General features: G+C 45.6%; 1 protein-coding gene across 3 annotated transcripts in view; it reads right to left on the reverse strand.

The window, feature by feature from the left end:
• Positions 1 to 25779, reverse strand: part of lama5 (laminin, alpha 5) — a 283499-nt gene that overhangs the window by 131911 nt on the left and 125809 nt on the right. For all 3 annotated transcript variants that reach the window (XM_080204748.1, XM_080204749.1, XM_080204747.1), the window contains exons 8-19: positions 23658 to 23776; positions 21854 to 21944; positions 21613 to 21747; positions 18418 to 18477; positions 14382 to 14522; positions 12824 to 12961; positions 8747 to 8881; positions 6130 to 6264; positions 4154 to 4291; positions 3125 to 3171; positions 230 to 329; positions 16 to 68 (exon numbers count right to left, since the gene is read on the reverse strand). In XM_080204748.1, coding sequence (XP_080060874.1) covers positions 16 to 68; positions 230 to 329; positions 3125 to 3171; positions 4154 to 4291; positions 6130 to 6264; positions 8747 to 8881; positions 12824 to 12961; positions 14382 to 14522; positions 18418 to 18477; positions 21613 to 21747; positions 21854 to 21944; positions 23658 to 23776 — 1292 coding nt within the window. The remainder of the gene's footprint in view (positions 1 to 15; positions 69 to 229; positions 330 to 3124; positions 3172 to 4153; positions 4292 to 6129; positions 6265 to 8746; positions 8882 to 12823; positions 12962 to 14381; positions 14523 to 18417; positions 18478 to 21612; positions 21748 to 21853; positions 21945 to 23657; positions 23777 to 25779) is intronic.

Raw genomic sequence — 25779 nt, forward strand, 5'->3', positions numbered from 1 at the left:
TCTACTTTGACTAACCTGCAGACACTCTGCAACGCCATTTAATGTCCCTTCGGTATGACACTGACAACCTGAAAAGAAAGGTATATACATTCACACGCATCATTCTGCAAAAACACATTAAATCAAGACGTACGTTAGATTCTGCACTCTAAAATTTAATTAATTCAGGCGGTAAAAACAAATCGACAACATTGAAAAGAGTTAAATGTGGGACGGAGTGATTTCTTACTGGTACAGCCCCATGGGTTTTCCATTGAAAGATTCCAGTAAAGAGGCTTGCACTTATCGCAGGCGGAACCTTCGACATTTGTCCGACATTGGCAAGAGTCCTGGTTGGAAAAGATGCACAAATATCGTGGGTCGCTTATGCCACGTGCGCTGCCTACCAGTCAAATTCTGATCCGGGTACGTCAAATGTAAACCTTTTTCATAGCTTGCAGCATTTTTGTCCTTACCCTGCCTCACAGGAAACATTGGATTAACTTCACACGACACCAAAATTCCAAATTTCCATAATGGAACTGCTTCAATGACAGTGAGGCCCAACTTTTTAAGTCAAAGCGGATTACATAGCCTAAGCATCGACCAAATCTGAAATTATTTCGGCATCTCTGGGGTGTGGGGGTGGCGGGGGAGAGAATTCTAAATAATGGTTCTGCTTTCATTTCCCCAGCATTTATATTAGCTATCAAACTAGGTCGTAGATGGACACACCTGTGACATGTTGGAAATGCTGTCATGGTGATTCCCAGGAGAATGGGAAAATTTGGGAGAATGTACCTGACAACAAGTAACAGTTTCTACGCAAGGGGCAAGATTGCAATTGGTTATTGGTGGGATTCTCTGATAAACAAGTGGCAGGGAGACCAATGTTTGGGCCTAACTGGCCTTTAAGGGGCAGAAAACAGGACTGGCGTCCAGTTCACTGTGTCTTTGAAGTATAACATTGAATGTCAATCATCAGGAAATCTGGATATAGTTGTTAGTGTTTACATGCAGCAACAAAACTTTTTTTTAAACATGCAAGCCTTATGGTGGTTAGCACTGCTGCCTCACTGCACCAATTTTGGCCTTGGGTGACTGTGTGGAGTTTGCATTTTCTCTCTGTGTCAGCATGGGTTTTCTCCGGGTGCTCCAGTTTCCTCCCACAATCCAAAGATGTGCAACTTAGGTGGATTGGCCATGCTAAATTGCCCCTTAGTGTACCAAGATGTGTAGATTAGGGAAATTAGTGGGGTAAATAGGTGAGTTTGTGGGGATAGGGCTATTGGAGTGTCAGTGCAGACTCAATGGGCTGAATGGCCTTCTTCCGCATTGTAGAAATTCTATGATTCTTTATTACCAGGGCAGAGGTTAGTGGGCAATACTATGCTCCTTGTAGTATACATAAATGATCTGGAGGAAAATGTGGGTGGTCTGATTGATAAATTTGCGGATGATACAAAGATTGGCGGAGTTGCTGATAGTGCTGGGATTGTTAGAGAATACAACAGGATATAGATAGATTGGAGATTAAGGCACAGAAATGGCAGATGGAGTTTAACCCGGACAAATGTGAGGTGACACATTTTGAGGATCAAATTCAGATGTGAATTATGTTATAAATGGCAGAGCCCTCAGGAACATTAACATGCGGAGGGATCTGGGTGTGCAGATCCACAGTTCCCTAAAAGTGGCATCACAGGTGACCAAGGTGATTAAGAAGATATATGGCATGCTTGCCTTCATCAGCCGGGCATTGAGTACAAGAGTTGGGAAATCACGTTGCAACTACATAAAACCTTAAGTCAGGTCACATTTGGAGTAGTATGTGCAGTTCTGCTCACCACACTACCAGAAAGAAGTAGAAGCTTTGACCAGAATACAAACAAGGTTCACCAGGATGCTGCTTGGTCTGGAGGGTGTTGGCTATGAGGAGAGGTAGAATAAACTAGGATCGTTCGCACTGGAAAGATGGAGGCTGAGGGGAAACTGATAGAGGTCTACAAAATGATGAGAGGCATAGACAGAGCAGATAGTCAGAGGCATTTTCCAAGGGCAGGCGTCAATTACAAGGGGGCACAAGTTCAAGGTGAGAAGGGGAAAATTTAAGGGAAATGTGCGGGGCAAGTTTTTCACACAGAGAATGGTGAGTACCTGCAATGCGCCACCAGAGGAAGCAGGCACATTTAAGGGGCATCTGGATGGGTACATGAATATGGAGAGAATAGAGGGATATGGACTGAGTAAATTTAGGAGGGCTGAAGGGCCTGTTCCTATGCTGTACTTTTCTTTGTTCTTTGTATGCAGCAGTAATAAACCCTTGAGGCCTCTTACGATCAATCTCTATCCCAATTAATGGCAGGATCCTTGGCAGATACCAGAAAGCCTGGCACAATCATGTAAATTGCAGATAATATTTCTTCCTGACTCTAACGAACAGTAAACTAGCCCTGAAGGGCCGAGCTATCAAACACACAAAGCTCATTTTCATGGTTTCTGGAAATCAAAAATTAAATTAGCTTTCAAAGCAACTTAAGACTTTATTCTCCTTGTGCACTGTACAACCAAACGTGTACACAAACTTCAAAGCAAGTTATTCACAATTTTAAAGTTTATTTATTAATGTCACAAGTAGGCTTACATTAACACTGCAATGAAATGACTGCAAGAAGCCCCTAGTCATCACACTCCTGCAACATTTCGGGTACACTGAGGGAGAACTTAGCATGACAGTGCACCTAACCAGCACATCTTTTAGACTATAGGAGGTAATCGGAGAATACCCATGCAGACATGGGGAGAATGTGCAAACTCCACACATACAGTGACCCAAGCCGGGAATCGAACCCCGGGTCCCTGGCAGTGTGGGGCTGCAGTGTTAACCCACTGTGCCATCATGCTGCATGGGAGGAATTTTCAGTGACATTGCAAGTGCAAAAGTTGTAAAAGCACTCAAACAAGATGCGTTTACATTTGCAAAGTCAGAGAAAATCTTTCCCTGCCCTAACAAAACCATTAATATCCAGCAAGCAGAGAAAACCTCCACTTCTTCCCACCACTTCAGTTAAATTTCTGACCATTCTAGCAATGCTTTTTAAAAACCAGGACATAATTCAACAGATAACAAATGCATATTACTTACAAGGTCAGAGGAGACAGATGTTGAGCCTGCTGGGTCACAGGAAGCCACTGTTGGTAAAGTTTAGAGAAAACAGCGTGAAGGCATGAAAATCCACCAATGTACCACCACCTTTGTCTACTTAGTAACAACATTTGCACTTCATTAGATAGGAACCAGTTAGAGATGGTGCTCAATACTTTATAAATGCAAGGTCCTTGTTTTCTATGTTAATTAATTGTGAAGTACAAAAGATCCATCTATGTTTTCTTATTCTGTCAAGGGATGTGAGTGTCTACCTCTAAATTTCCCACGAGAAGGTGGTGCTGAGCTGCCTTCTTGAACCGCTGCAGTCCACATGATGTAGGTACACCCACAGTGCTGCTAGGGATGGAGCTCCTCCCCTCCTCTCCCCACCACCGCACCCCAGCCCCCTCCCGCAACCCCCCCCCCCACGCATACAGACACACACACACACAGACACAGACACACACACACACTAAAGAAGCCCTGTCCATCATGCAAACCAGTCTGTCATCCATTGACTCCGTCTACACTTCCTGCTGCCTCGGGGAAAAGCAGCCAGCATAATTAAGGAACCCACACACCCCGGACATTCTCTCTTCCACCTTCTTCCATTGGGAAAAAGATACAAAAGTCTGACGTCTCGCACCAAGCGACTCAAGAACAGCTTCGTCCCTGCTGCCATTACATTTTTGAATGGACCAACCTCATACTAAGTTGATCTTTCTCTCCACCCTAACTATGACTGTAATGCTACATTCTGTCCCCTCTCCTTTCCTTCTTTACGAATGGTATGCTTTGTCAGTATAGCGCGCAAGAAACACTTTTCACTGTGTACTAATGCAAGTGACAATAATAAATCAAATCAAATTCCTGGATGAATGATGGGCAGCAAGATTTGCTGAGGTTTCTCGTGGCCTTCCATGGTAGGAAACACTGCCCCATCCCTGCCTCCGCAATGGGACTTGGTCCCAGATGGGAGAATTGCTCCCACTGAATTGTGTGACGGAAAGCTAATAAACCCCTTACCCCGACAATTAGGGAATCCATAAGCTCCTTCGACGCACATGTCACAATGCAGCCCTGTCACATATGGACGACAGCTGCAACTCCCTGTTTCTTGGTCACAGGAGTTAATATACGAGCCTTCCAAGGTACACCGACAAGCTGCAACAAATAATCAATTAGTCAATGATCGGAATTATTTCTATTCCAAATTGTTCGCAACTCTGAACAAAACCCTGATACCTATAACCGAACAAATTAGCTGAAAGTTACGACGCAACCTCAGCAAATTAATCCAGGTTGAGCATTGTGGACTCTATCCTATTTACAAAATACCCTTTCAATATTACACAATGTGGAATCCAGTGCTGGGAAGGTGGTGAGCAAGTGCATCAGGAAGAAAACCACCTGAAAGCAGAATTGAAAACACATTTTGAAATATGCACTCTGTAACGACTTTAATCAGGCAATTGAGTGGTTAGAATATGAACTCCCTGATTAAGGGCCTCCTTTTAGGGGGCTGCCGTCTTTGAATTGTCCCCAGGTTAATTTGATTTTGTTTATTTGGTTAGACACTAAAAGACGGCCAAATTGATGGCCGAATCTTGTTTTGTATTTAACCAGGAGTGTCAGTTCCTCTGGGACTCCGAGTGTAGGCTGCTGACTGAAAGCACTCTGTGTGCTGTTGTCAGACTTGTAAATAAAGGGGTTTTGGTGAAGGGACTTCTGCCTTCGAGGACTTATTACACATTCACAATCAGCCAATATAAGGAACACTTAAAATAAGAATTTAAAAAAAGCACATGTAGTTGTCATCCAGAAACGAAGCAAGCATTTTTCTGCCGTCAAGGAATATAACTGCAGAATTCCCTGGTTATTTCAACTACGGTTGGAATTGGAATAATATCATTCTGGAGCTGGGTAACCAAATGGGAGTACGTTCCTAAGATTTTTAACTTGTGTTGTCGTAACTATATCACTCAAACTTGTCCCTGAATTCTTTTGTGATTCCCATTGGTGAGGGTGTCCAGAGTCTGGGGGTCACAGTCTGAGGATACATGTTGGACCATTTAGGATAGAGATGAGGAGACATATCTTCACCCAAAGAGTGGTGAGCCTGTGGAATTCATTACCATAGGAAGTAGTTGATGCCAAAACATTCAATGTATTCAAGAGGTGGCTAGATATAGCACTTGGGGCAAACGGGATCATTGATTATGGGGAGAAAGCAGGATTAGGCTATTGAGTTGGACGATCAGCCATGAGCGCGAAGAATGGCAGAGCAGCAACAGGCTATGAGATCCTTCCTATCTGTTTGCTGAGGCTGCTTCGAATCTCTCTCTTACCTGAACTGCTGGCTTCATGGCCTTCCAATCTGGATGGCCTCGTATTGGTGGTCCTCCAATTTGAAGAGCAGGCCCCCAGCTTTAATTGGATGAGGAGCCTGCCCAAGGCCACAAATAAATTTGGACAAAAATCACTGCTGGGTGACTATTTCCCACACAGTGTGGGTTTGTGACCCCCATTTGGGTCCAGATGTTAGGGTATTGACAACAAAGGACAAACTCTTGCCCCATATTTAAAACAGTGACGGTCTTGAAATTAAAGAGACACACAGGATGGGATTTTACAGCCTTGCTCATCCCAAAACCGTAAAATCCCACCCGAGATTAACCAATTTTTTCATTACCCGCCTCTCGCCGGCTTCGTTTCCCGAGGCTGGTGTGGTGGTAAAATTCCGGCCACAGTATTGTGAGAGCAAAATAAAGGAAAGAGTTTACAAAGCATTTGTTGGTTGCATCTGAGTTTTTCAAAAAATGAACATGTGCCAATACTTGTCACACAGAAGCTCTGCAGTATTTACCACACTCTACTAACTACACCTAAAATACCATTCTGAGTTTTTCATTTCCTGAACTGGGAATTTGGAAGTTCTGCCTGTGAGCTGACAGATCTGGTTCACCCGGCACGAGCCGAACAATATTCAGTAAGTTCCTCACGTGTGCAGCTGGGGTATCCGTAGAAACCTGGTGCACACTGGTTGCACGTGGGGCCTGAGTAGCTGGGATGACACTGGCACTGGCCCGTAGACCCACAGAGATTGTCCACTGATCCGCGATCATCGCAGGAACAAGCTAGAAAAAAGACGGCAAAGCAGTCTGAAGTCACTCAAGGTGCAGCAGACAGATGCAACTTGGAAAAATACTGTGTAACATTGGCGGCACTGGTACCCTCCTCCTGTGATGGGGACAGTTGTGAGTTGGTAGTTGCATTGAGGATCTACTATTGCTCAAAGTTTATTTATTAGTCACAAGTAGGCTTACATTAACACTGCAATGAAGTTATTGTGAAAATCCCCTAGTCGCCACACTCCGGCGCCTTTTCGGGTACACGGAGGGAGAATTTAACACAGCCAATGCACCTAACCAGCACGTCTTTTGGATTGTGGGAGGAAACCAGAGCACCCTGAGGAAACACACACGGACATGGGGAGAACACGGACTCTGCGTAGACAGTGACCCAAGCCGGGAATCAAACCTGGGTTCCTGGCGCTGTGAGACAGCAGTTATATCCACTGTGCCACCCTACTGGTACATGATTGGTAGGGTGGTCTACTTGCTAGTGCCTATCAGTCCTTTTCCAGTATACTCCAAGCCCATGGAAGCTGTGCCGTTTTGTCTGATTTTCTATAATTCCCACTCACTCGAAGTGATTCCCATGATAGAATTTATCATGCTCCTGCTTTCCACTCCTTTTTTAGATTGTTAAACATCTGAGACTGGCCCCAAACCATCATGAATGCACCTCCTTCCTGCTTAACCTGAGTGAGTTGGGAGTCGGGTTTCTAACCTGTTCTGAAGATGCAGATCAATAACTCTGGCCTTGATCTCCAGACAAACAGAATACAAGAGGGTAGAAATCATGACTCAGTTCCAAAAAGCTTGGGCTAGACCATATCTGGAGCTTATAGTGCAACCATACCTTCAGGAGGATATATTGACATTGTAGGGAGTGTGGTGTCGGTTTCCCAGAATAATGCTTAGACTGCAGGGGTTAAGCTACAAGGAGGATTGTGCTCCCTGGAATTTAGAAGGTTAATGGGCGATTTGATCAACATTTCAAGACATTAAGGGGAACCAATAGGATGGATAGGGAGAAACTATTCTTGCTGGTTTGAGAACAGTCTAAAAATTAGAGCCAGTGCCTTCCAGAAGTCAAATGACAAAACATTTCTTCACCCAAAGGATGGGAAAATGCTTGGAACTCTATTTCCCAGCCGTTGAATCAGGATCAGTTGTTAAATTGACTAATCTCAATTAAAATGATCTTAAATAAAATCGAGGGAAAAGGATTTGGGTCACAGATCAGTCATTTTTACAGGTTCAATCGTTTTTACAGGTTCAACAATCTACATTGCCAACTTGTGCTCCTATGTTCCAAATTTAAATATGTTAATGAGATTGTGCAAACAGGGTATTTTTTATACATTTGTGGGACATGGGTGTCACTGGCTGGCCAGCATTTATTGCCCATCCCTTCTTGCCCTTGCAGGGCAGTTGAGAGTCAACCACATTGCTGTGGCTCTGGACTCAGGTGTAGGCCAGACCTGGTAAGGGCAGCAGATTCCCTTCCCTAAAGGGCAGTAGTGAAACGGATGGGTTTTTCCAACAAATCGACAACGATTTCATGGTCGTCAGTAGATTCTTAATTCCAGATCATTTTTATTGAATTCAGCTTCCACCATCTGCCATTGCGGAATTCGAACCTGGGCCTCGAGAACATTAGTTGAGTTTCTGGATTAAGTCTAGTGATAAACCACGACGCCATCGTCTCTCCATCTCAAGGGTCATGAAATGCAGGGAGGAAGAAAATACCAGATCGAGCAGGCATATGCGTTTTTATTGATACTTGTGGGCCCTCAGCAGCCTCCCCCGCTGCCAGCTTGCTGTGCCTGGGCTACCTCACACCATTGTGATCCACTGCCCCTTGTGCTGATTCCACTCCACCTCCCCCCCCATCTTTCTCTGTGTCAAACCCCAATTCCAATCCCACTGCTCTTAGATCTTACTCTCCCCCCACCCCTCTCCATTGTGACCTCACACTGTGGGCCTCCCTGTCAGGCAGCCTCTCAGAGAAACAATACTGAAAGTATTATTTTCATGGGGCGGCACGATGGCACAGTGGTTAACACCGCTGCCTCACAGTGCCAGGGACCCGGGTTCAATTCCTGGCCTGGGTCACTGTCTGTGTGGAGTTTGCATGTTCTCCCTGCGCCTGCGAAGGTTTCCTTTGAGTGCTCTGGTTTCCTCCCACAGTCCAAAGATGTGTGAGTTATGTTGGTTGGTATGCTAAATTGCCCCTTAGTGTCAGGAGGACTAGCTAGGGTAAATGTATGGGGTTATGGAGATAGGGGCTGGGTGGGATTGTGGTCGGTGCAGACTTGATGGGCTGAATGGCCTTCTTCTGCACTGTAGGATTCAATGATTAAATATATTAAATTCAGGAGGACTTCCACATTTCTCTTTACTTTTGGGCGTTCTGCTTGCTACCAGCCCTCCCCATGAATATCGGTTAATTTAATACTATGCCAAGATCACTTGGCTGAAGAATGCTAACCGTGGCAACGAGGGTAGGAATGGAAGCCAACAGCGCATTGGTCACAGCGCGCCCCGTCGAATTCTGCCTTGCACAGGCACCGTCCAGAATGATTGCAAACCTCAGGCAAGCTGCCGGCAATGCTGCAACTACACACTGCAAGAGGGAGGGGAGAAAAAAAAGATACATTACACTTTGAACATGCTTCTCTTTGGAGCTTTAGCTGCTTTGTCTGTTTTCTATCTAACATCGGCAACCTGGCAATTCAGTACAAGAGGGACTCCACCACATATTTCTCAGCAGCCAGTTTTAGGCCCAAAGTCTTCTCCAGAAGTAACTTTAAATCGAGCTGATGCATTGAGCTTTCTAATTAAGTGTGTGTTCACAAAGTAAGAGAACAGACTTCAAAAGAAGGAAAAAGTGGTCTTTACATAACATTTGGCTGCTACATGTCTTGGGGAGTATTTGAAGAGGTTCACAAACAATACATTACTTTGAAGTACCGTTGTTATGTAAGCAAACACAATGGACAGAAAGTTGAAGATTGAAAACACTTTCGGCAGAGAAGGGAGGGAGAGGTTCTCCAAAGTATCAGGTTTTGATTTGATTTATTATTGTCACGTACAATGAAAAGTATTGTTTCTTATGCACTGTACAGATGCAACATGCTCTTCATAAAGAGAAGGAAAGAAGAGAGTATGGCATGTAGTGTTACAGTCATAGCTAGGGTGTAGAGAAAGAATTAATTTAGTGCTATCTGATATAGCTTCCCAATCATCTGTTTAAACGGCCAACGTTGTTGAAGAGAACAAAAAACAAACCTACTGCATTTCAAGTATGAATTAAACAAATCTGATTCTGGCCACCTTTGGTGTTGGCTGCATGGTTTGTGGTTAACCAGTGTTCCTGTTTTCAGAGATACTGAACAACAATACCTCTATCTGTTGAGCAGAGCTCCGTTCAGAGTTCTAGCGATTGATAACACATAGTGATCTTAACTCCTCCACTGTTGCTAAATTATCAGGCTGTTTATTCAACGCGCAATGCTAAACGAGCAGAAATTTCCTCCAATTAAACACCAGGAAGATTAAAGCCATTGCTTTTGGTCCCCACACTTCAATCTTCACTCCCTAGCTACTGACTCTATCCCTTTCCCTGGCAACAGTCTGAGATTAAGCCAGTCTGTCTGCAATCGTGGTGTCACCTTTGATTCCAGGATGAGCTTCCAACCTCATACTTGTGCTAAGATTGCCCTTTTCCGCCTCTGTATCATTGCTCAACTCAGCTTATGGTGCTGCTGAAAGTCTCATCAATGTTTTCATCTCTACAGTACAGAAGGAGGCCATTCGGCCCATCAAGTCTGTACCTACCACAATCCCACCCAGGCCCTATTCCCTAACCTCACACATTTATCCTGCTAATCCCCTGACATTAGGGTCAATTTAGCATGGCCAATCAACCTAACCTGCTCACCTTTGGAGTGTGGGAGGAAATCGGAGTACCCAGAGGAAACCCTTGCAGACACGGGGAGAATGTGCAAACTCCACACAGACAGTAACCCGAGGCCGGAATCGAATCCGGGTCTCTGGTGCTGTGAGGCAGCAGTGCTAACCACTGTGCCACCATGTCATCCATCGTTGCCTCTATCCAATGCATGCCCTTCTGGTTACCGACATTCTAACCTATTTAAATGTGAGGATATTCAAAAGTCTGCAGCCCATTTCTTAATTCACAGTCATTCCCATTCCCCTCTCAACCCAGAGCTCACTGAGGGGCTTGCACTGGCTCCTGGTTAAGGAACATCACAGGTCTAATATCTTCATCCCCATTTTCAAATCCTTCCGGGGCTTTGCCCTCTGTAATAACAGAATGATTTTCATTTTTTATAAGCCATATGTATCTAGTTAATAAACTATAGGAGCAGATTTATTGACTGAAGGAAAAACTTAGATTCATCTCCTTCAATCCCCACAACTCTCCAGGATAATTTGCGCTCATGCAATTCTGGCTTTTCAAAATTCCTGTGTCTTCAGTTATCTAGGCCTCAGGCTCTGAAGTTCTTGTTGCCTCTTTAACTCACTTTCCTACTTTAAAGCACTTCTTAAAATCTACCCCTTTGCCCAAGATTTTGATTGTCTGATCTAACATTTCCTTACATGGCTTGGTGTCATTCTGCACCTTATAATACTCCTGTGAAACATCCTGAGACGTTTCATTATGTTAAAAATGCTGTCTAAATAGATATGTGTCGTTGTTGTTGAATAATTATCAGGCAATGATATGCCAGCAGTGACAGAAGTAGAACTTCGAGTGACAGCAAGCAGTGAAGGGCTAGGGCTAAAATGAATGGCTAGTTTCTTTCTCCAATATGGTGATGCTGGCACTGGACTGGGGTGGGCACAGTAAGGAATCTCACAACACCAGGTTAAAGTCCAACAGGTTACTTGGAATCATGAGTTTTCGGAGCGCTGATCCTTCATCAGGTGAGTTTCCACTCCGGAGGCAGACACAATGGGATGAATGCAAAAGGGAAAATGTCGGAAAATCTCAGCAAGTCTGGCAGCATCTGTGAGGAGAGAAAAGAGCTGGCGTTTCGAGTCCAGATGACCCTTTGTCAAAACTAATTTTGTTTCGAGTCCAGATCACCCTTTGTCAAAGCTAAAAGGCACAGAAGGTGGGAGATGTTTGTATTGTAGGGTGAAGGAATGAAAGATGAGTCAGTCATAAAAACAAGGGGAAAGGCTGCTAATGGCAGTCCACGGAGAGAATGGAAGGTGTGAATAGTCAAATGGCAGAGAAACTGAAATCAGAGGGTAAGCTGTGACAGATGAAGATGTGGGGAGGCATGGGGGAGAGATGGGTGGGAGAGAGGTAAAATGGAGGAAAAAGAAAGGGGAAAAGGGAAGCAAAAGGGGAGAAAAGGTAAGAAAAGGGGGATAAAATAGGGGGAAGGAGTGGGGAGGGGTGAAGAAAAATAAAGAAAGACAATAAAGAAATAAAAGTAGAGAATAGCAGTTAACAATTAACCAAAAAGGGGTCGAAGTGAGGTAGAGCTAATCATCTGAAGTTGTCGAATTTGATGTTGAGACTGGAAGGCTGTAATGTGCCTAACAACATGCACTAAGTTGATCTTTCTCCGCACCCTAGCTATGACTGTAAAACTACATTCTACACTCAGTCATTTCCTTCTCTATGAATGGTATGCTTTGTCTGTATAGCGTGCAAGAAACAATACTTTTCACTGTATGTTAATATATATGACAATAATAAATCAAATTAAAATCAAATCAAATCAATGGGGTGAATAGCCTCTTTCTTCACCATTACCTTTTTATGGTTTTGTGGCTACCTGCTGCCCTTTAAGCATCAGAAGAAGGGTGGCAATGGTGGTGATGGGCTTTGAGGAGCAGACGAGAGAAAGCAAGCAGAACTATGTGGGGAAAGGGATAGTGTGCAGGAATGTAGAGTTCATTTTACATAGAGAACTCCCTTCGGTCATTGAATGGCAAACTACAACTCAAGAACCCTCGCTGGATTATGAAGTGGCTCCTAATTTCCTTAGTGTTTGGGGGGAGTCTAGTAGACTTTATATAGTCCACACAGGACCCCTTGATTGTATTTTAAGCCTCGGACATCTGCGTTAGTTTCTGACACCCAACGCGGGATAAGAATTTCAGCAATCACACTCTGAGCAAACTCCTCAAAAATAATTCATTGGTTGAGAAGTTCCTTGGGATTGTTCAAAAACGTGAATCTGAGTTCTTTCGATCAACAAATCCGCACCTATAGCTCATTAACGATAGATACATGGTTTATAAAATTGAAAGTCACTCAATTATTAATTCTTTTCAGAAAATATTTAACTAGTACACCCTGTGATTTTCCACTGGGTGTGTTAAAATGATAATTTTCTTGCATATTCTTTTGCAGACAGTAATATATATTTATAGCTTTGCTTAATCTCAGTCTAGCAAAAAAAAGGCTTATTTTAAAGTTCAGCATTTGAAGAGAATTTTAGATAGTTTTACTTCATTGTATTTCCTGTATTCTTCCACCTGCACAGAACAGTACAAGTCGGAAACCTAAGCACCGACTCACGTTGGCAGAGAGGGTAGTTAAAGTAGCCTGGGGCACACTGGTCGCAGTAGAAACCCTCAAATCCTTGACGACAAAAGCATTGTCCAGTCTCTTCGTTGCAGCTCCCGCCAGTAACGCCTGGGCCCAAACAGCGACATGCTACAATCATAAAACAATGATAAGTTCAGCAAAATTAACTGTCATAAAACTTAACTGTCATAAAACAGAGAACTTCAAAAACCCCGCCGATAACTGCTTGAAAATGCTGGGTGTCAAAGCTATCACCATTTTGTTGTCTATGGGCCAGGTGTAGGCTCTGGGTGAACTATATTACCTCCAGTGATGTTGAAATGGGCCATGACTTAAGATACTCATCTTTGCTTGAGGTGGAGCTGCCGGTGATGGACTGGGGTGGGCACATTGAAAAGTCTCACAACACCAGGTTAAAGTCCAACAGGTTTATCTGGAATCACGAGCTTTCGGAGCGCTGTCCTGACGTTTTTAACCTCGTGTTGTGAGACTTCTTACTGTGCCCACTCCCCAACTATCTCTGTAACTTCCTCTAGCACTACAACCTTCTGCCATCTCTGCCCTCCTCCAAGGCTAGCTTCTTGCACATTCCCTACTTCTTTTAAATTGCAATTGGTGGCTGTGCCTTCAGCTGCCTCGACCATAAGCTCTGCAATTCCCAAGCTAAAGCTCTCCACCCTCCTCACCTTTTAGATGCTCCTTCAAAACCAACTCTGACCAAACCACAGCTCCCACATCCTCATTATGGCTCAATGTCAAATTTTATTTGACAATGTACCTGTGGAGTCCTTTGAAATATTTTAGAACCATGAAAATGATTCAGCACAGAAGGAGGCCATTCGGCCCATTGAGTCTGCACCGTCCACAATTCCACTCAGGCCTTATCCTCGTAACCCTACTTACTGACACTACCAACTCCCTGGCATTAAAGGGCAATTTAGCACGGCCAATCCACCTAACCTGCACATCTTTGGAGTGTGGGAGGAAACTGGAGCACCTGGAGGAAACCCATGCAGAGAGGGGGCGAACGTGCAAACTCCACACAGTCATCCAAGGCCGGGAATTGAACCCAGGTTCTGGCGCCGTGAGGCAGCAGTGTTAACTACTCTGCCACCATGCAGCTGGTGGAGGGGGTAATTGGCCCATCTTGTCCAAGCTACGTTTCAGACATAAGGGCAGGATTTTCCAGCCATGCTTGCCCCAAAACCAGAAAATCCCACCTGAAGTCAATGGAACTCTGCATGGTCCCCTCCCGACCCCCGCCTGCTACAATTCCCATGGCAGATTGGATGGGAAAACTCCCCCCTAAAGAATGCAAGGTGTCACCATAAGTTTGAGAGTAGACTGTGGTGATTGTCCCTTTAAGGGACAGGACAATACAAAGCTACTTCTGTTTTCTTTTTCACTGACATGCAAGGTTAACCAGCCCCCCACGACTTCCCATTTTAAGAGAGAATTCCCCAAGATCCCAGGCACAGATCAGAGTGAGATGCTGAGTGGCAGCTTAGCGCAAGATAAAGCTCCCCTTCTGAGCGGGAGGGTAACTTACGCTGGCAGTTTGCTCCGAAGTGACGAGGCATGCACTGATTACAGAAGCGGCCGGTGAAGTTCGGCTTGCAGTTGCAGCGGCCCGTGTTCAGATCTGGCTGGCAGTCATTGTTCTGGGTTCCCGCTGCACTGCAGTCACAGTCTAAGGTGAAGAGAGACAGCAGTAACGGCCGAGTGAGCAGAATGAGAAACAACCAAAAATCCCCACCTCACTCCTCTTCACAGAATCATCATTCAGTCTGGTTTTACACCCATTCTTACGCATTCACATGTGCACGGCCCAATTTCCTTTCATTTTTCAATAGAATTAGAATTCATTAGAAGCCAAAAGTAACATTGGATTGAACTACTGCCCTGAAGAAAATCTTTCCTTAAAATAAAGTCAGGTTCCCCACAATATGGGACATTATTGCTCAGTGTACTATCAAGATGTACAGACTTGTAGTTGTATACTTCTAACGTGCTCATAGTACACCGGCCATTTTGCCTAACAAGTACAAGCCAGTGTTCATGCTTCCCGGGGCGGCACGGTGGTTAGCACTGCTGCCTCACAGCGCCAGGGACCCTGGTTCAATTCCGGCCTCAGCTCGCTGCCTGTGTGGAGTTTGCACATTCTCCCCGCGTCTGTGTGGGTTTCCTTCGGGTACTCCGGTTTCCTCCTACACTCCAAAGCTATACGGGTTAGGTTGACAGGTCATGCTCAATTGACCCGAGTGTCAGGGGATTAGCAGAGAAACATGTGAGGTTATGGGGATAGGGTCTGGGTGGGGTTGTGGTCAGTGCAGGCTCGAAGGGGCAAATGGCCTCCTTCTGCACTGTAGGGATTCTATGATTCACTCAAGCTCCGCCCTCCCCCCACAAATGATTTAATGTGGCCCCATCAATATATGATTCCATTCCCTTCTCCCTCATGTTTTGAAACTTGTTTCCCTTTAACGGCCATTCATCTCAGTTACTCCTAGATATCCTAATTACATTCTGGGTAAGTCTCCTGAACTCCTTATTGGATTTATGAGTGACTACCCTCTTTCCCCATAAGGCCCCTAGATCTGGTATCGCCTGCAAGTGAAAGTCTAATCTCTTTGTCCATCCTTGCTTTTTTTAATGACCTCTCCTCAGCGTTCTCCCAGATTCAACTCTCAACTTGGGCAATTACTCAATTTCAGCCAAAGAAACACTGAGCTCTTCAATTAGCCGCATCACTCATAGAGTTATACAGTGCAGGAGGCCATTTGGCCCATCGAGTTTTCACTGACCACAATCCCACCCAGGCCCTATCACCATAGCTCCATGCACTTATCCTAGCTAGCCCCCCTGGCACTAAGGGGAAATTTACCATGGCCAATTCACCTAACCCGCACATCTTTGGATTGAGAGGGGAAACCGGAGCACCCAGAGGAAACCCACGCAGACACGGGGAGAATGTGCAAACTGCACAAGTGACCCAAGCCGGGACATCAAACTCGAGTCCCTAGCGCTGTGAGGCAGCAGTGCTAACCACTGTGCCACCATGCCATTCTTTGGTTGGGGAGACAACATTAGCTTGGGTCCTACTTCAGTAGACAATTAAGCAAACCATGCTATAAAGAGCACGAGTTTGTAAAAATATATTAGCAAGAACAGGTTTGGACTATGTTGTGGTGACCAGTAATACTGCAATCATCTAGTCAATGTTGAGGTCCTCACATGAAGAATGATTGCTTGGCTGAGGTACTGCCAACGTCCCTGAAGGATCAGGAGAGGAGAAAATGGAAGAAAAATCATCTATTTTTCCATTCAAGTTGGAAATCCATAACTAAAATTGGTGAATACTGGTTAAAAAAAATCTTGGAAAATTTCATGTACTGAGATTACAACTTGAGTTATTCAGTTACCAGAATACACAGGGATGGAATTGTGGAATAAAGAATAAACACCAGCAGAATTCCAAACCCCCACATATTAAAAACTGAACGTGACTTACTAAGTAATTGTAAACCATTTGATCTCCTTGCCTATCAACCCTTGATCAGCAAACACAATGTACAGTAAACAAAAAATGCCATTGCGACTTTTAAGGTTAGGTTGACACTTGCTGCAATTATGTAAGAAAATTTCAAGAATTCCTCAATTTCTGCCCACACGGTACAGAGGTATCAGTACTCTGAAGTCAAGCAATCTCGACTGCATTGCACTTAGTGCCAGTGAGAACTGATTTAAAGGTGTACACCTCCGCACTTCTTTCTCCGACTGAGCACACAGCTACACACACACACACACACACACAGACACACACACAGCCACACACACACACACACACACACACACACACACACACACACACACCACCCCACACATGCACACAGCCCCACACACGCACACACATACAGCAGCCCCACACAACAGAGTGCCCCACACACACACAAACAGCCCGCCGCAACTCCCCCCCCCCGACCCACCCACAAACACACACACAGCCCCACACACATTAAAGCATCGAGAACCCATTTTTATTCATGGTGTGACAATATATTAGGACACACAGGTAGACAACTTGGTTTAATTAAGAACTTGAGAGCACCTATAAGTAGGAGATGGCTGGGACACTCGTGGCGGGGTGAGGGACTCTCCCAACACGCTGCACTAATCTTTTAGCGTGGCAGGCTGGGAGAATTGTGTGTCAGCCGATTCGCGGATGTGTTCACGGTGTGTGCGCGTCTCTCAGCACCGGCTATCCCGCCCTGTCGGAATTATGCTAGAAACCAGCGGGAACACCAAGCAAGTCTTTCAAATATATTTGACATCACTTTTTAATGTGATTAACAGGCCCAGGACTGAATTCTCCCAGCCCACCAGCATCTCCCATCCCGTCAAGAGTATTTCACGCTAGAGGGGTTCAGACTAACTCCCCACTTTGGCGGAACTATCGAGACGACCCCGCTGGAGTGAAGAGGGTGCAACTGGAGCCCATCACGGAGTCAGGCCGTGGGGGTGGGGGTGGGGGGTGGTGTCCCCATGCATGGGTACCCTGGCAATGCCACCCTGTGCCCCCTGACACTGCCCAAGGGGCAAAATGTCCATGCCTAGGGTGCAGACTGGCACTGCCCACCGGGCATGGGACATTGGCAAATGGGTGGGGTCCCACTGCCACTCTGCCATTGCGATCGATGAGGGTAGGAGAGAGGCCAGAGATCGGGGCAGGCTGGGGGAGGTGGTTAGGAGATTGGGGCACTCTGGGGCAGGCAGGTGGAGGGTGTGTGAGGGTTGGGGGGGGGGTAGAGAGTTGGGGCCGGCCCATGAACGGACGGGGGGAGTTGCGATCGGGCCGTGGATGGCCGTTTGGGGGAGGGGGGACTAGGTGGCGTTGTGGCACTGCAGGAGTCCCGGACTAGCCAGTGATTGAACAGGGAGGCTGACAGTTCAGGGCCATTGCACATGGGCAGAGGTCCACTGGTTTCAGCCTCCTGGGTGGGAATAGGCCCCACCGCCTGAAATTTAACAATATTTTCACGATTGTGGCCTCTGTATTGCACTGAGTGTGGGAGATTCTCGTCCAAACTCCCATTGAAAAAACAATCGTGACTTACACCAGTTTTCTTGCGAATTTGGCACTCAGACCGTCTTCGGCAGAATCGTGGTCAGGACACGTGGGAGAAGAGCGAGGAGACGGAAAGAAGTCAATAAGCTCTCAACAAAGAAAAGTTACACCTTGGTTTCAACTTCACCAACCAGCTTGGATCCCGTGAACAATTTCAGCCTGGGTGGAAGTGCAGCAAGAACCATTCCTGTCCCTCTGAAACAGTAAAAAGTCTGACAACACCAGGTTTTAATCCAACCGATTTGATTAAAACCTGGTGTTGTCAGACTTTTTACTGTGTTTACGCCAGTCCAACGCCGGCATACCCACATCATGACCTCTGAAACAGAAGTGACTGCCACATTTGTGGACCTCCCCAGTCATCATGGCATTTCCCATGAAACACTGAAGCCGCAATGCTGCATGGAAATTGGGACAAAGCACATGGGACATGTTACACTTTTAAGGTCCAGTGACTTACTTATTATTTTTCCCACGTGAATCAGGGCCCCTGTGGATTGCGTGGGATCAACTGGCAAAGCTGTTGAACAAAGCACATAACTTAATCAACCCATCGGATATCTTCTGATCAAAGTAAGGTCAAAAACACACTTATCTGTTTAAATTGCAAGACAGAAGCCCATTTTCTGACTAATCTCTTATTTCAAAATTATTAAAATTTTTTTTAACTTTAACAAAGGGCCACTTTCTGCAGGATGTTTGGTTCACAACCAAAGAACTAAAATCTGTCCTCAGGGAGAACTGGATTAACAAAAAAAATACAGTAAACAAAAGAGCCGGCTTTAGCTTGTTCCTTTTCAAATCTGGCTAAAAGTTCTCATCTGCTGAAGTCCAGGAAGAAGTCATCCTCAAGCTCAGAGATAGGTGCATGGTGCATGGAAAATTATAAAGTAACAAACTATTATATTTGTTTTAAACCAGTCTGAATGTGCATAAAGAAAGACTTCCTTTCACAATCTCAGGATGTCTCAATGTACCTTACAACAAATGCAGGCTCTTTAAAGAGCAAGTCTTGTCATATCAGAAACCTGGCAGCCAATATGTACACAGCAAGCTCCCACAAAGACAGAATAGACAGCACAACGGCACAGTCGTTAGCACTGCTGCCTCACAGCATTATTACTGTGCCTCACAGCGCCAGGGACCCAGGTTTAATTCCGGCCTTGGGTGACTGTCTGCGTGGAGTTTGTACATTCTCCCTGTGTCTGCGTGGGTTTCCTCTGGGTGCTCCGGTTTCCTCCCACACTCAAAGTTGTGCAGGTTAGGTTGATTGGCCATGCTAAATTGTGTCAGGGGGACTAGCAGGGTAAATACATGGGGCTAGGGCATAGGATTATGGTTGGTATAGACTTGATGGGCCAAATGGCATCCTTCTGCACTGTAAGGATTCTTCGTTCCTAAGAAAATATATTTATATTTTCTAAAAACACAATGTTGGCCAAGGGATTAATATTTTTAGCTCAGTTGTTTGGACAGCCAGTTAGTGATGCCAATAGTGCGGATTAAATTCCCAAACCGGCTGAGGTTATTCATGAAGGCCCTGCCTACTCAACCTTGCCCCTCAACTGAGGTATGGTGATCCTCAAGTTAAATCACCACCAGTCACGGCTTATGGTCATCTGGGACGATGGCAAATTTACCTTTAAATATTGGCCAAGACATTGTTGTTAACTCCCCTGCTCTTTTTCAAAGTACTTTTTTATGCATTCATGAGATGTGGGCGTGGCTGGCCAGGCCACCATTTGTTGCCCACTCCTAATTGCCCTTGAGACGGTGATGGTGAGCTGCCATCTTGAATTGCTGCAGTCCATGTGACACCCACACTATTTTTAGGGAGGGAATTCCAGCCATAGTTGAATTTTTAAGTTTATTATTTCACAGATATGAACATCGCTGGCTAGGTACAGTAAGAAGTCTGACAACACCAGGTTAAAGTCCAACAGGTTTATTTGGTAGAAAACACAACTAGCTTTCGGAGCGCTGCTCCTTCGTCAGGTGAGTGGGGAGTTCTGATCAGAACAGCGTTCCGAAAGCTAGTTGTGTTTCCTACCAAATAAACCTGTTGGAATTTAATCTGATGTTGTGAGACTTCTTACAGTGTTTACCCCAGTCCAACTCCGGCATTTCCACATCATTACTGGCTAGGGCAGCAGTTGCATCATGGGATCTTTTATGTTCACATGAGACATGACAGGTCCCCAATTTAACATCTCAACCGACAGCTAACAACTACTCTAATGCAGCACCCACTCCTTTCAGTACTGCTCTGGGAGTATCAGTCCAGATATTCAAATCACTGGAGTGTGAAACTATACATGCATCTATTACCACTCAGGCTCTTCACATGCCACAGTGGGCCTTCCCATGGGAACAAGGACCTCCAGGATCAGATACCCTCCTCCCGCCTGCCAAGTGCTAGCTACCAATCAGAGGCTGCAGAAATGCCCCTGGGGAGGTGGTGGTTGCTATTGGTACTGCATCCACCCAAGGCTCCAGATTAAGGAGTGACTGAGGCACTGGGTGACTGGGGGGTAAGGTTGAGGGAAAGTGAGAGGAAGGTCAGCATCAAGGGCAAGAGGTTGGCTTTCAGCAGCTGTCTTCTCTTCCCCTGCCATTCCCGATGGTGGGTTCTTCAATCAAGCACTGAGAGTCAGGAATTTTCTCATAGTGCTCCCTGCATGGTGAGCTCCTTGCTGGATTAATGCCAACAGCAAAAGGTGAGGCTCTTAAGTGGGCCTTCCTGCCACAGGCTTAACCAGGATGGAGGTGAGAAGGTCAAAGGATCACCACCCAACCCCCTCCTGTCTGATTAAATACCTACTAAACTCACTGAGGGAAGAGGGCATAAGATTCTGCCCAAGGAAAGCCAGAGAATGAATCATTCTCTCATGGCAGTTTGTGGGATCTTGCTGTGTGAGACTTGGAAATGGCTGCTCCACAAATCACACTTCTGATATCACTTCAAAAGTATCTAATGGTAAAATCCTTTGGGAATTCCCCCACGTGGTAAATGCTATTCATTTAATTTCACCAGCAGGCAACCTGGTGCTCTGGAGGCCTCTATAAAACCAGGAGAATACAGAATGAGAATCAGAGATCAAAGCTGGTCTGGATCAAACCAAACTATGTATTAATCACTGTGGAGCGAGGGGGCTAAGGACCTTTTAGCTATAAGTTTTTTTTATTAGTCATAAGTAGGCTTACATTAACACTGCAATGAAGTTACTGTGAAAATCCCTTAGTCCGGTGCCTTTTCGGGTACACTGAGGGAGAATTTAGGCATGGTCAATACACCTAACCAGCACATCTTTCAAATGGTGGAAGAAACCAGAGCACCTGGGGGGAAACCCATGCAGACATGAGGAGAATGTGCAGACTCCACATAGATAGTGACCTGAGCCAGGAATTGAACCTGGATCCCTGATGCTGTGAGGCAGCAGTGCTAACCACTGCGCCATCGTGCCGCACTAGGACTGCACCAGGATCTAGGAGCTTAACCTGGTGCAGGTCCTGAAACTGCTGCTATGAACACCCCCTCCTCACCCCATGAGCTATCACATTTTAGCTCTATTTTAAAATACTGCCTTAAACAGAAAGCATTCTTCAAATCTCAACCGTTAATTAACAGGCCGCCTCCTGTATTCGGAATACTTACAGTAGCAGTTGGGGAAGTCATAGTATCCTTCAGCACAGTGGTTGCAGTTCTCGCCGGCGTAATTGTACTTACAGTAACAGCGGCCGGTGTTATCTTCACAAGCATCTTCCATAAACTCGGAATTGCAATTGCAAGCTGGAACAACATGAAACACGTCAGCTCAAGTGCTGCAACTACCGGCCCACGCCAACCCCTGCCCGAAGAAATACGATAAGCAAACTGTGTAAATAATAAAACTTACGGAGGCAAGATTCCACAGAATCAGCGGGCACATTCGGTGCCCGGTAATAACCACGCACGCAACGCTCGCAGTTAACTCCGGCGGTGTTGTGCTTGAAGATAAAACAGGAAATAATTTAACAAATAAAATGTTACTGTTAATCATTTGACTGGAAACGCAGTCCTGCAGAATGTAGGGTGAGAAAACCACTGTCAAAGGGAAAGGATTTTTGTGGTTTTTTTTCTCATCTAATTTTGCCATCAGTCTTGGACATTGCCGAGAGGAACTCAAATTGCCCCTCCTCCAGATCAATAAAATGCAGATGCTGGAAATCTGAAATAAAAACAGGTAATGCTGCAAAAACCCAGCAGGCCACGCAGCATCTGGGGAGAGAGAAACAGAGTTAACGTTGAGAGTCCGTGTGATTCTTCTTCAGAGCCGGTCTTTCCCATTTCTTATTGTCAATTTACATATCATGAAGTGGGCAGTAAGCATAATGCATCTACTTCTCCACCAATATTTCATCAACCTTGATCCAACTACTCCTGTCAAATTTCTGGTCCAGTTCTGGTTTTCCTAGATCCCAGCTCTTCTAGGCCTCCATATGTGCTACTCTTCACGGACAAGCAAGGATGACGGAATCAGAATCCTAGAGTGCAGAGGAGGCCCTTTGGCCCATCGAATCTGCACCGATGCATGGAAGGCCCTGACCTGCCCACCTAATCCCATTTGCCAGCACTTGGCCTTGAATGTTATGGCATCCAAGCACTCATTGAAGGATGTGAGGCATCCCGCCTCCACCACCCTCCCAGGCAGTGCCTTCCAGACCATCACCACCACCCTCTAGGTCAAAACGTTTTTCCTCAAATCCCTCCTAAACCTCACTTTTAACTTGTTCCCCCCTCTGTAATTGACCCTTCAACTGAGGGCCATGGTTGCTCCCTATCCACCCTGTCCGTGCCTCTCACAATCTTGAACACCTCGATCAGGTCACCCCCCTCAGTCTTTTCTGCCCCAGAGTAAACAACCCAAGCCTATCCAACCTCTCTTTATAACTTAAATGTTCCATTCCAGGCAACATCCTGGTGAATCTCCTCTGCACCCCTTCCAGTGCATTCACGCCCTTCCTACAATGTGGAGAGGTGTGTGAGAGCAGTCTGGGATGACTGTCGTTACAGAATTTTTTTTTGCCTGTTGGTGAATGGCACTGGGGCCTCTATCCATGATTCCCTGTTTCGGTGAATCTGGCACTGTCCCTTTGTTATGCCACTACACCACGGTCCCCAGCTATCGGCTCACCTCAAACTTCACATTTTCAATTTCACTCCCTTCCAGGAGACGGTTTGCAGTGATTTATTGATTTGAAGTTAATTTGTCAAAAGCTTGTGGTGAATGATTTTCTTATAAAATTCCTCTTTAAAGTTTAAATGTATTTATTAGTCACAAAATAGGTTCATATTAACACTGCAATGCAGTTACTGTGAAAGTCGCCTCATTCCAGCGCCTGTTTGGGTAGCACTGAGGGAGAATTTAGCGTGACCAAGGCACCTAACCACAACTTTCAGACTGCGAAGGGAAACTGGAGCACTCAGAGGAAAGCCATGCAAATACGGGGAGAACAGGCAGACCCTGCACAGCGACCCAAACCGGGAGTCGAACCTGTGTCCTGGGTACAGGACGCAGGTTTGACTCCCTGTTGTGCATCTTAACAAAAGGATCTGAACTACCTGCGGTTGTAAGTTATACTGTCAACTTTCTCACAGATGCCTTGTTTGCAGAAACAGAATCAATCTGAAGTGAATCTGGATAAGATGCAGGTACTTACTTCACAATTAATGCAGACACCACCTCCTTCATAGCGACCATGCCGATTCAAGCTCCCTTTGCGTGCAGCAACTTCAGGGTCATACACACATTGAAAAGTGTGGCCATTGCAATTGCAGGCTATGGAATGATTATTAAATGATAAATTGATTAATTCAGGTTGCATTCAACTCCTTTGTTTGTGACATTGCACAACTTAATTTATGAAAAGGCTATTTACTCACTGCACCTTTCCGGATAATTTTCTCTTATCTGTTCTTGGAATGTGGCAGTAACTCGCCAGATCAAAATTTATTGTCTCTCCTGAATTGTCCTTGATGATGAGCTGCCTTCTTGAACTGCAGGGTGTAGGTTCATCTATGGTATCAGGGAGGGACTTCCAGGATGTTGACCCAGTGACAATGGAGGAATGGTGATAACTGTTCACTTCAGGATAGTGTGTAACTTGGTGGCACGGTGGTTAGCACTGTTGCCTCACAGCGCCAGGGATCTGGGTTCAATTCCGGCCTCGGGTGATTCTCCCTGTGTCTGCGCGAGTTCCTTCTGGGTGCCCCAGTTTCCTCCCGCACTCCAAAGATGCGTGGGTTAGGTGGATTGGCCATGCTAAATTACCCTTAGTGTCAGGGGGATTAGCAGGGTAAGTTAGTGAGGTTATGGCAATATGATCGGGCTCCCTCCTCCCCACCAAAGAATGATCTGGGCCCTCTCCTCCCTCCCCCCTCCACTGGAGAATGATCGGGCCTCCCTCGTCCACCCCTCACCAGAGAACGATCGGGCCTCCTTACCTCCCCCTCACCAGAGATACATCTGACCTGCCTCCCTCCCCCCCCCGCCCCCAGAAAACGATCGGGCCTCCCTCCCTCCTCCCCCCACCCTTCATCAGAGAATGATCTAGCCCACCTCCCGCCTCCCTCCCCACCACCGATCTGAGTTAGAGAGCCATTGGAAGCTCTGAACTTACCACTTCAGAAGCTGAAGTGCCCAAAATAGCCCTTGCCCGAGAACGTATGTGATGGTAAACAGGGAAATGCTGGTAAAGTTGGGTGGGCAGCCCATTAATTAAATTTAAATTCATGCAAATGCATTTAACTTGCCAGTGCACCCGTCTCGGGTGCGGTTCAGATAGCAGCCATTTTCGGGCCTTGGTCAAAGTGGGCATTTGCATGGACGTGGGCACGGATTGCATTAATCACCTCACGCCCGTCTTTACCAAGTTTCTGTGCCTGAAAACAGGTACGACACAATGGTAAAATCGGGTTCTATGAATAATAAATCCCTCCACTACCATTGACTTTGCAGGTTAATGTTTGAGTCATTTTTGTTCATTCATTTACTAACCAGTGAGTTCACTGGTTAGTAAATGAATCTCAGCAAGAAAACAAACAAGAAGGCAACTTAAAGATTTGGGAGACTGTATAAAACAAATTCTTTGTATTCACACGATGGTGTATATCTGTTTCTTTGATTGCACTGAACAAACCCAGACACAAGGGCAGAGGCCACCCTCTATCAGACATCACGAACAGGTAGTTCAGGATTATTGCTCTCAACTGAAAGCAAAGTGCCTGTAATCAACAAAGCTAAAGAACTCTGAACTATGAATGACCTCATTAACAATAGTGCCACCTACAAACAGGGTAAGGAGGTAAGGTTCCACCTGTTGGGATGTGACTCAGAGATTACAGGAGTGTTAAAGCCACAGACAGCTCAAAGTAATGAGCCCATGGACATAAAAAACAGAGAATGTTTGCTTCTGAACTTCCTTTCAAAAACCAAATGTGTGCATAAGACCCCTCTGTACACTTGCTGAGTGAAGGTGGGTGGGGACTAGGCTCAACAAAGTAAACTGGAAGCTAAATCAATCGCCTCCGACCCATAAAGTGGTCACAGCAAAGGAGGGGGTCATTCAGCTCATTGTTTCCCTGCCAGTTCCCTGTGAGAGCTGGCCCCACTCTCCCAACCATTAACCACAACCCAGCAAGACTACTTCTCTTCAGATAACTAGCCAATTTTGAAAGCCACGATTGAATCTGCTTCTGGTCATGTGTTGTACCCCTAGTGGAAACTGCGAAAGCAATAAAGGACACCCTTCCAGTAATATCATACCAACCTTCCTTTTCCAC

The sequence above is a fragment of the Carcharhinus amblyrhynchos genome, chromosome 16, assembly GCF_965287045.1.
Source record: "Carcharhinus amblyrhynchos chromosome 16, sCarAmb.v2.hapA, whole genome shotgun sequence".
NCBI lineage: Eukaryota > Metazoa > Chordata > Chondrichthyes > Carcharhiniformes > Carcharhinidae > Carcharhinus > Carcharhinus amblyrhynchos.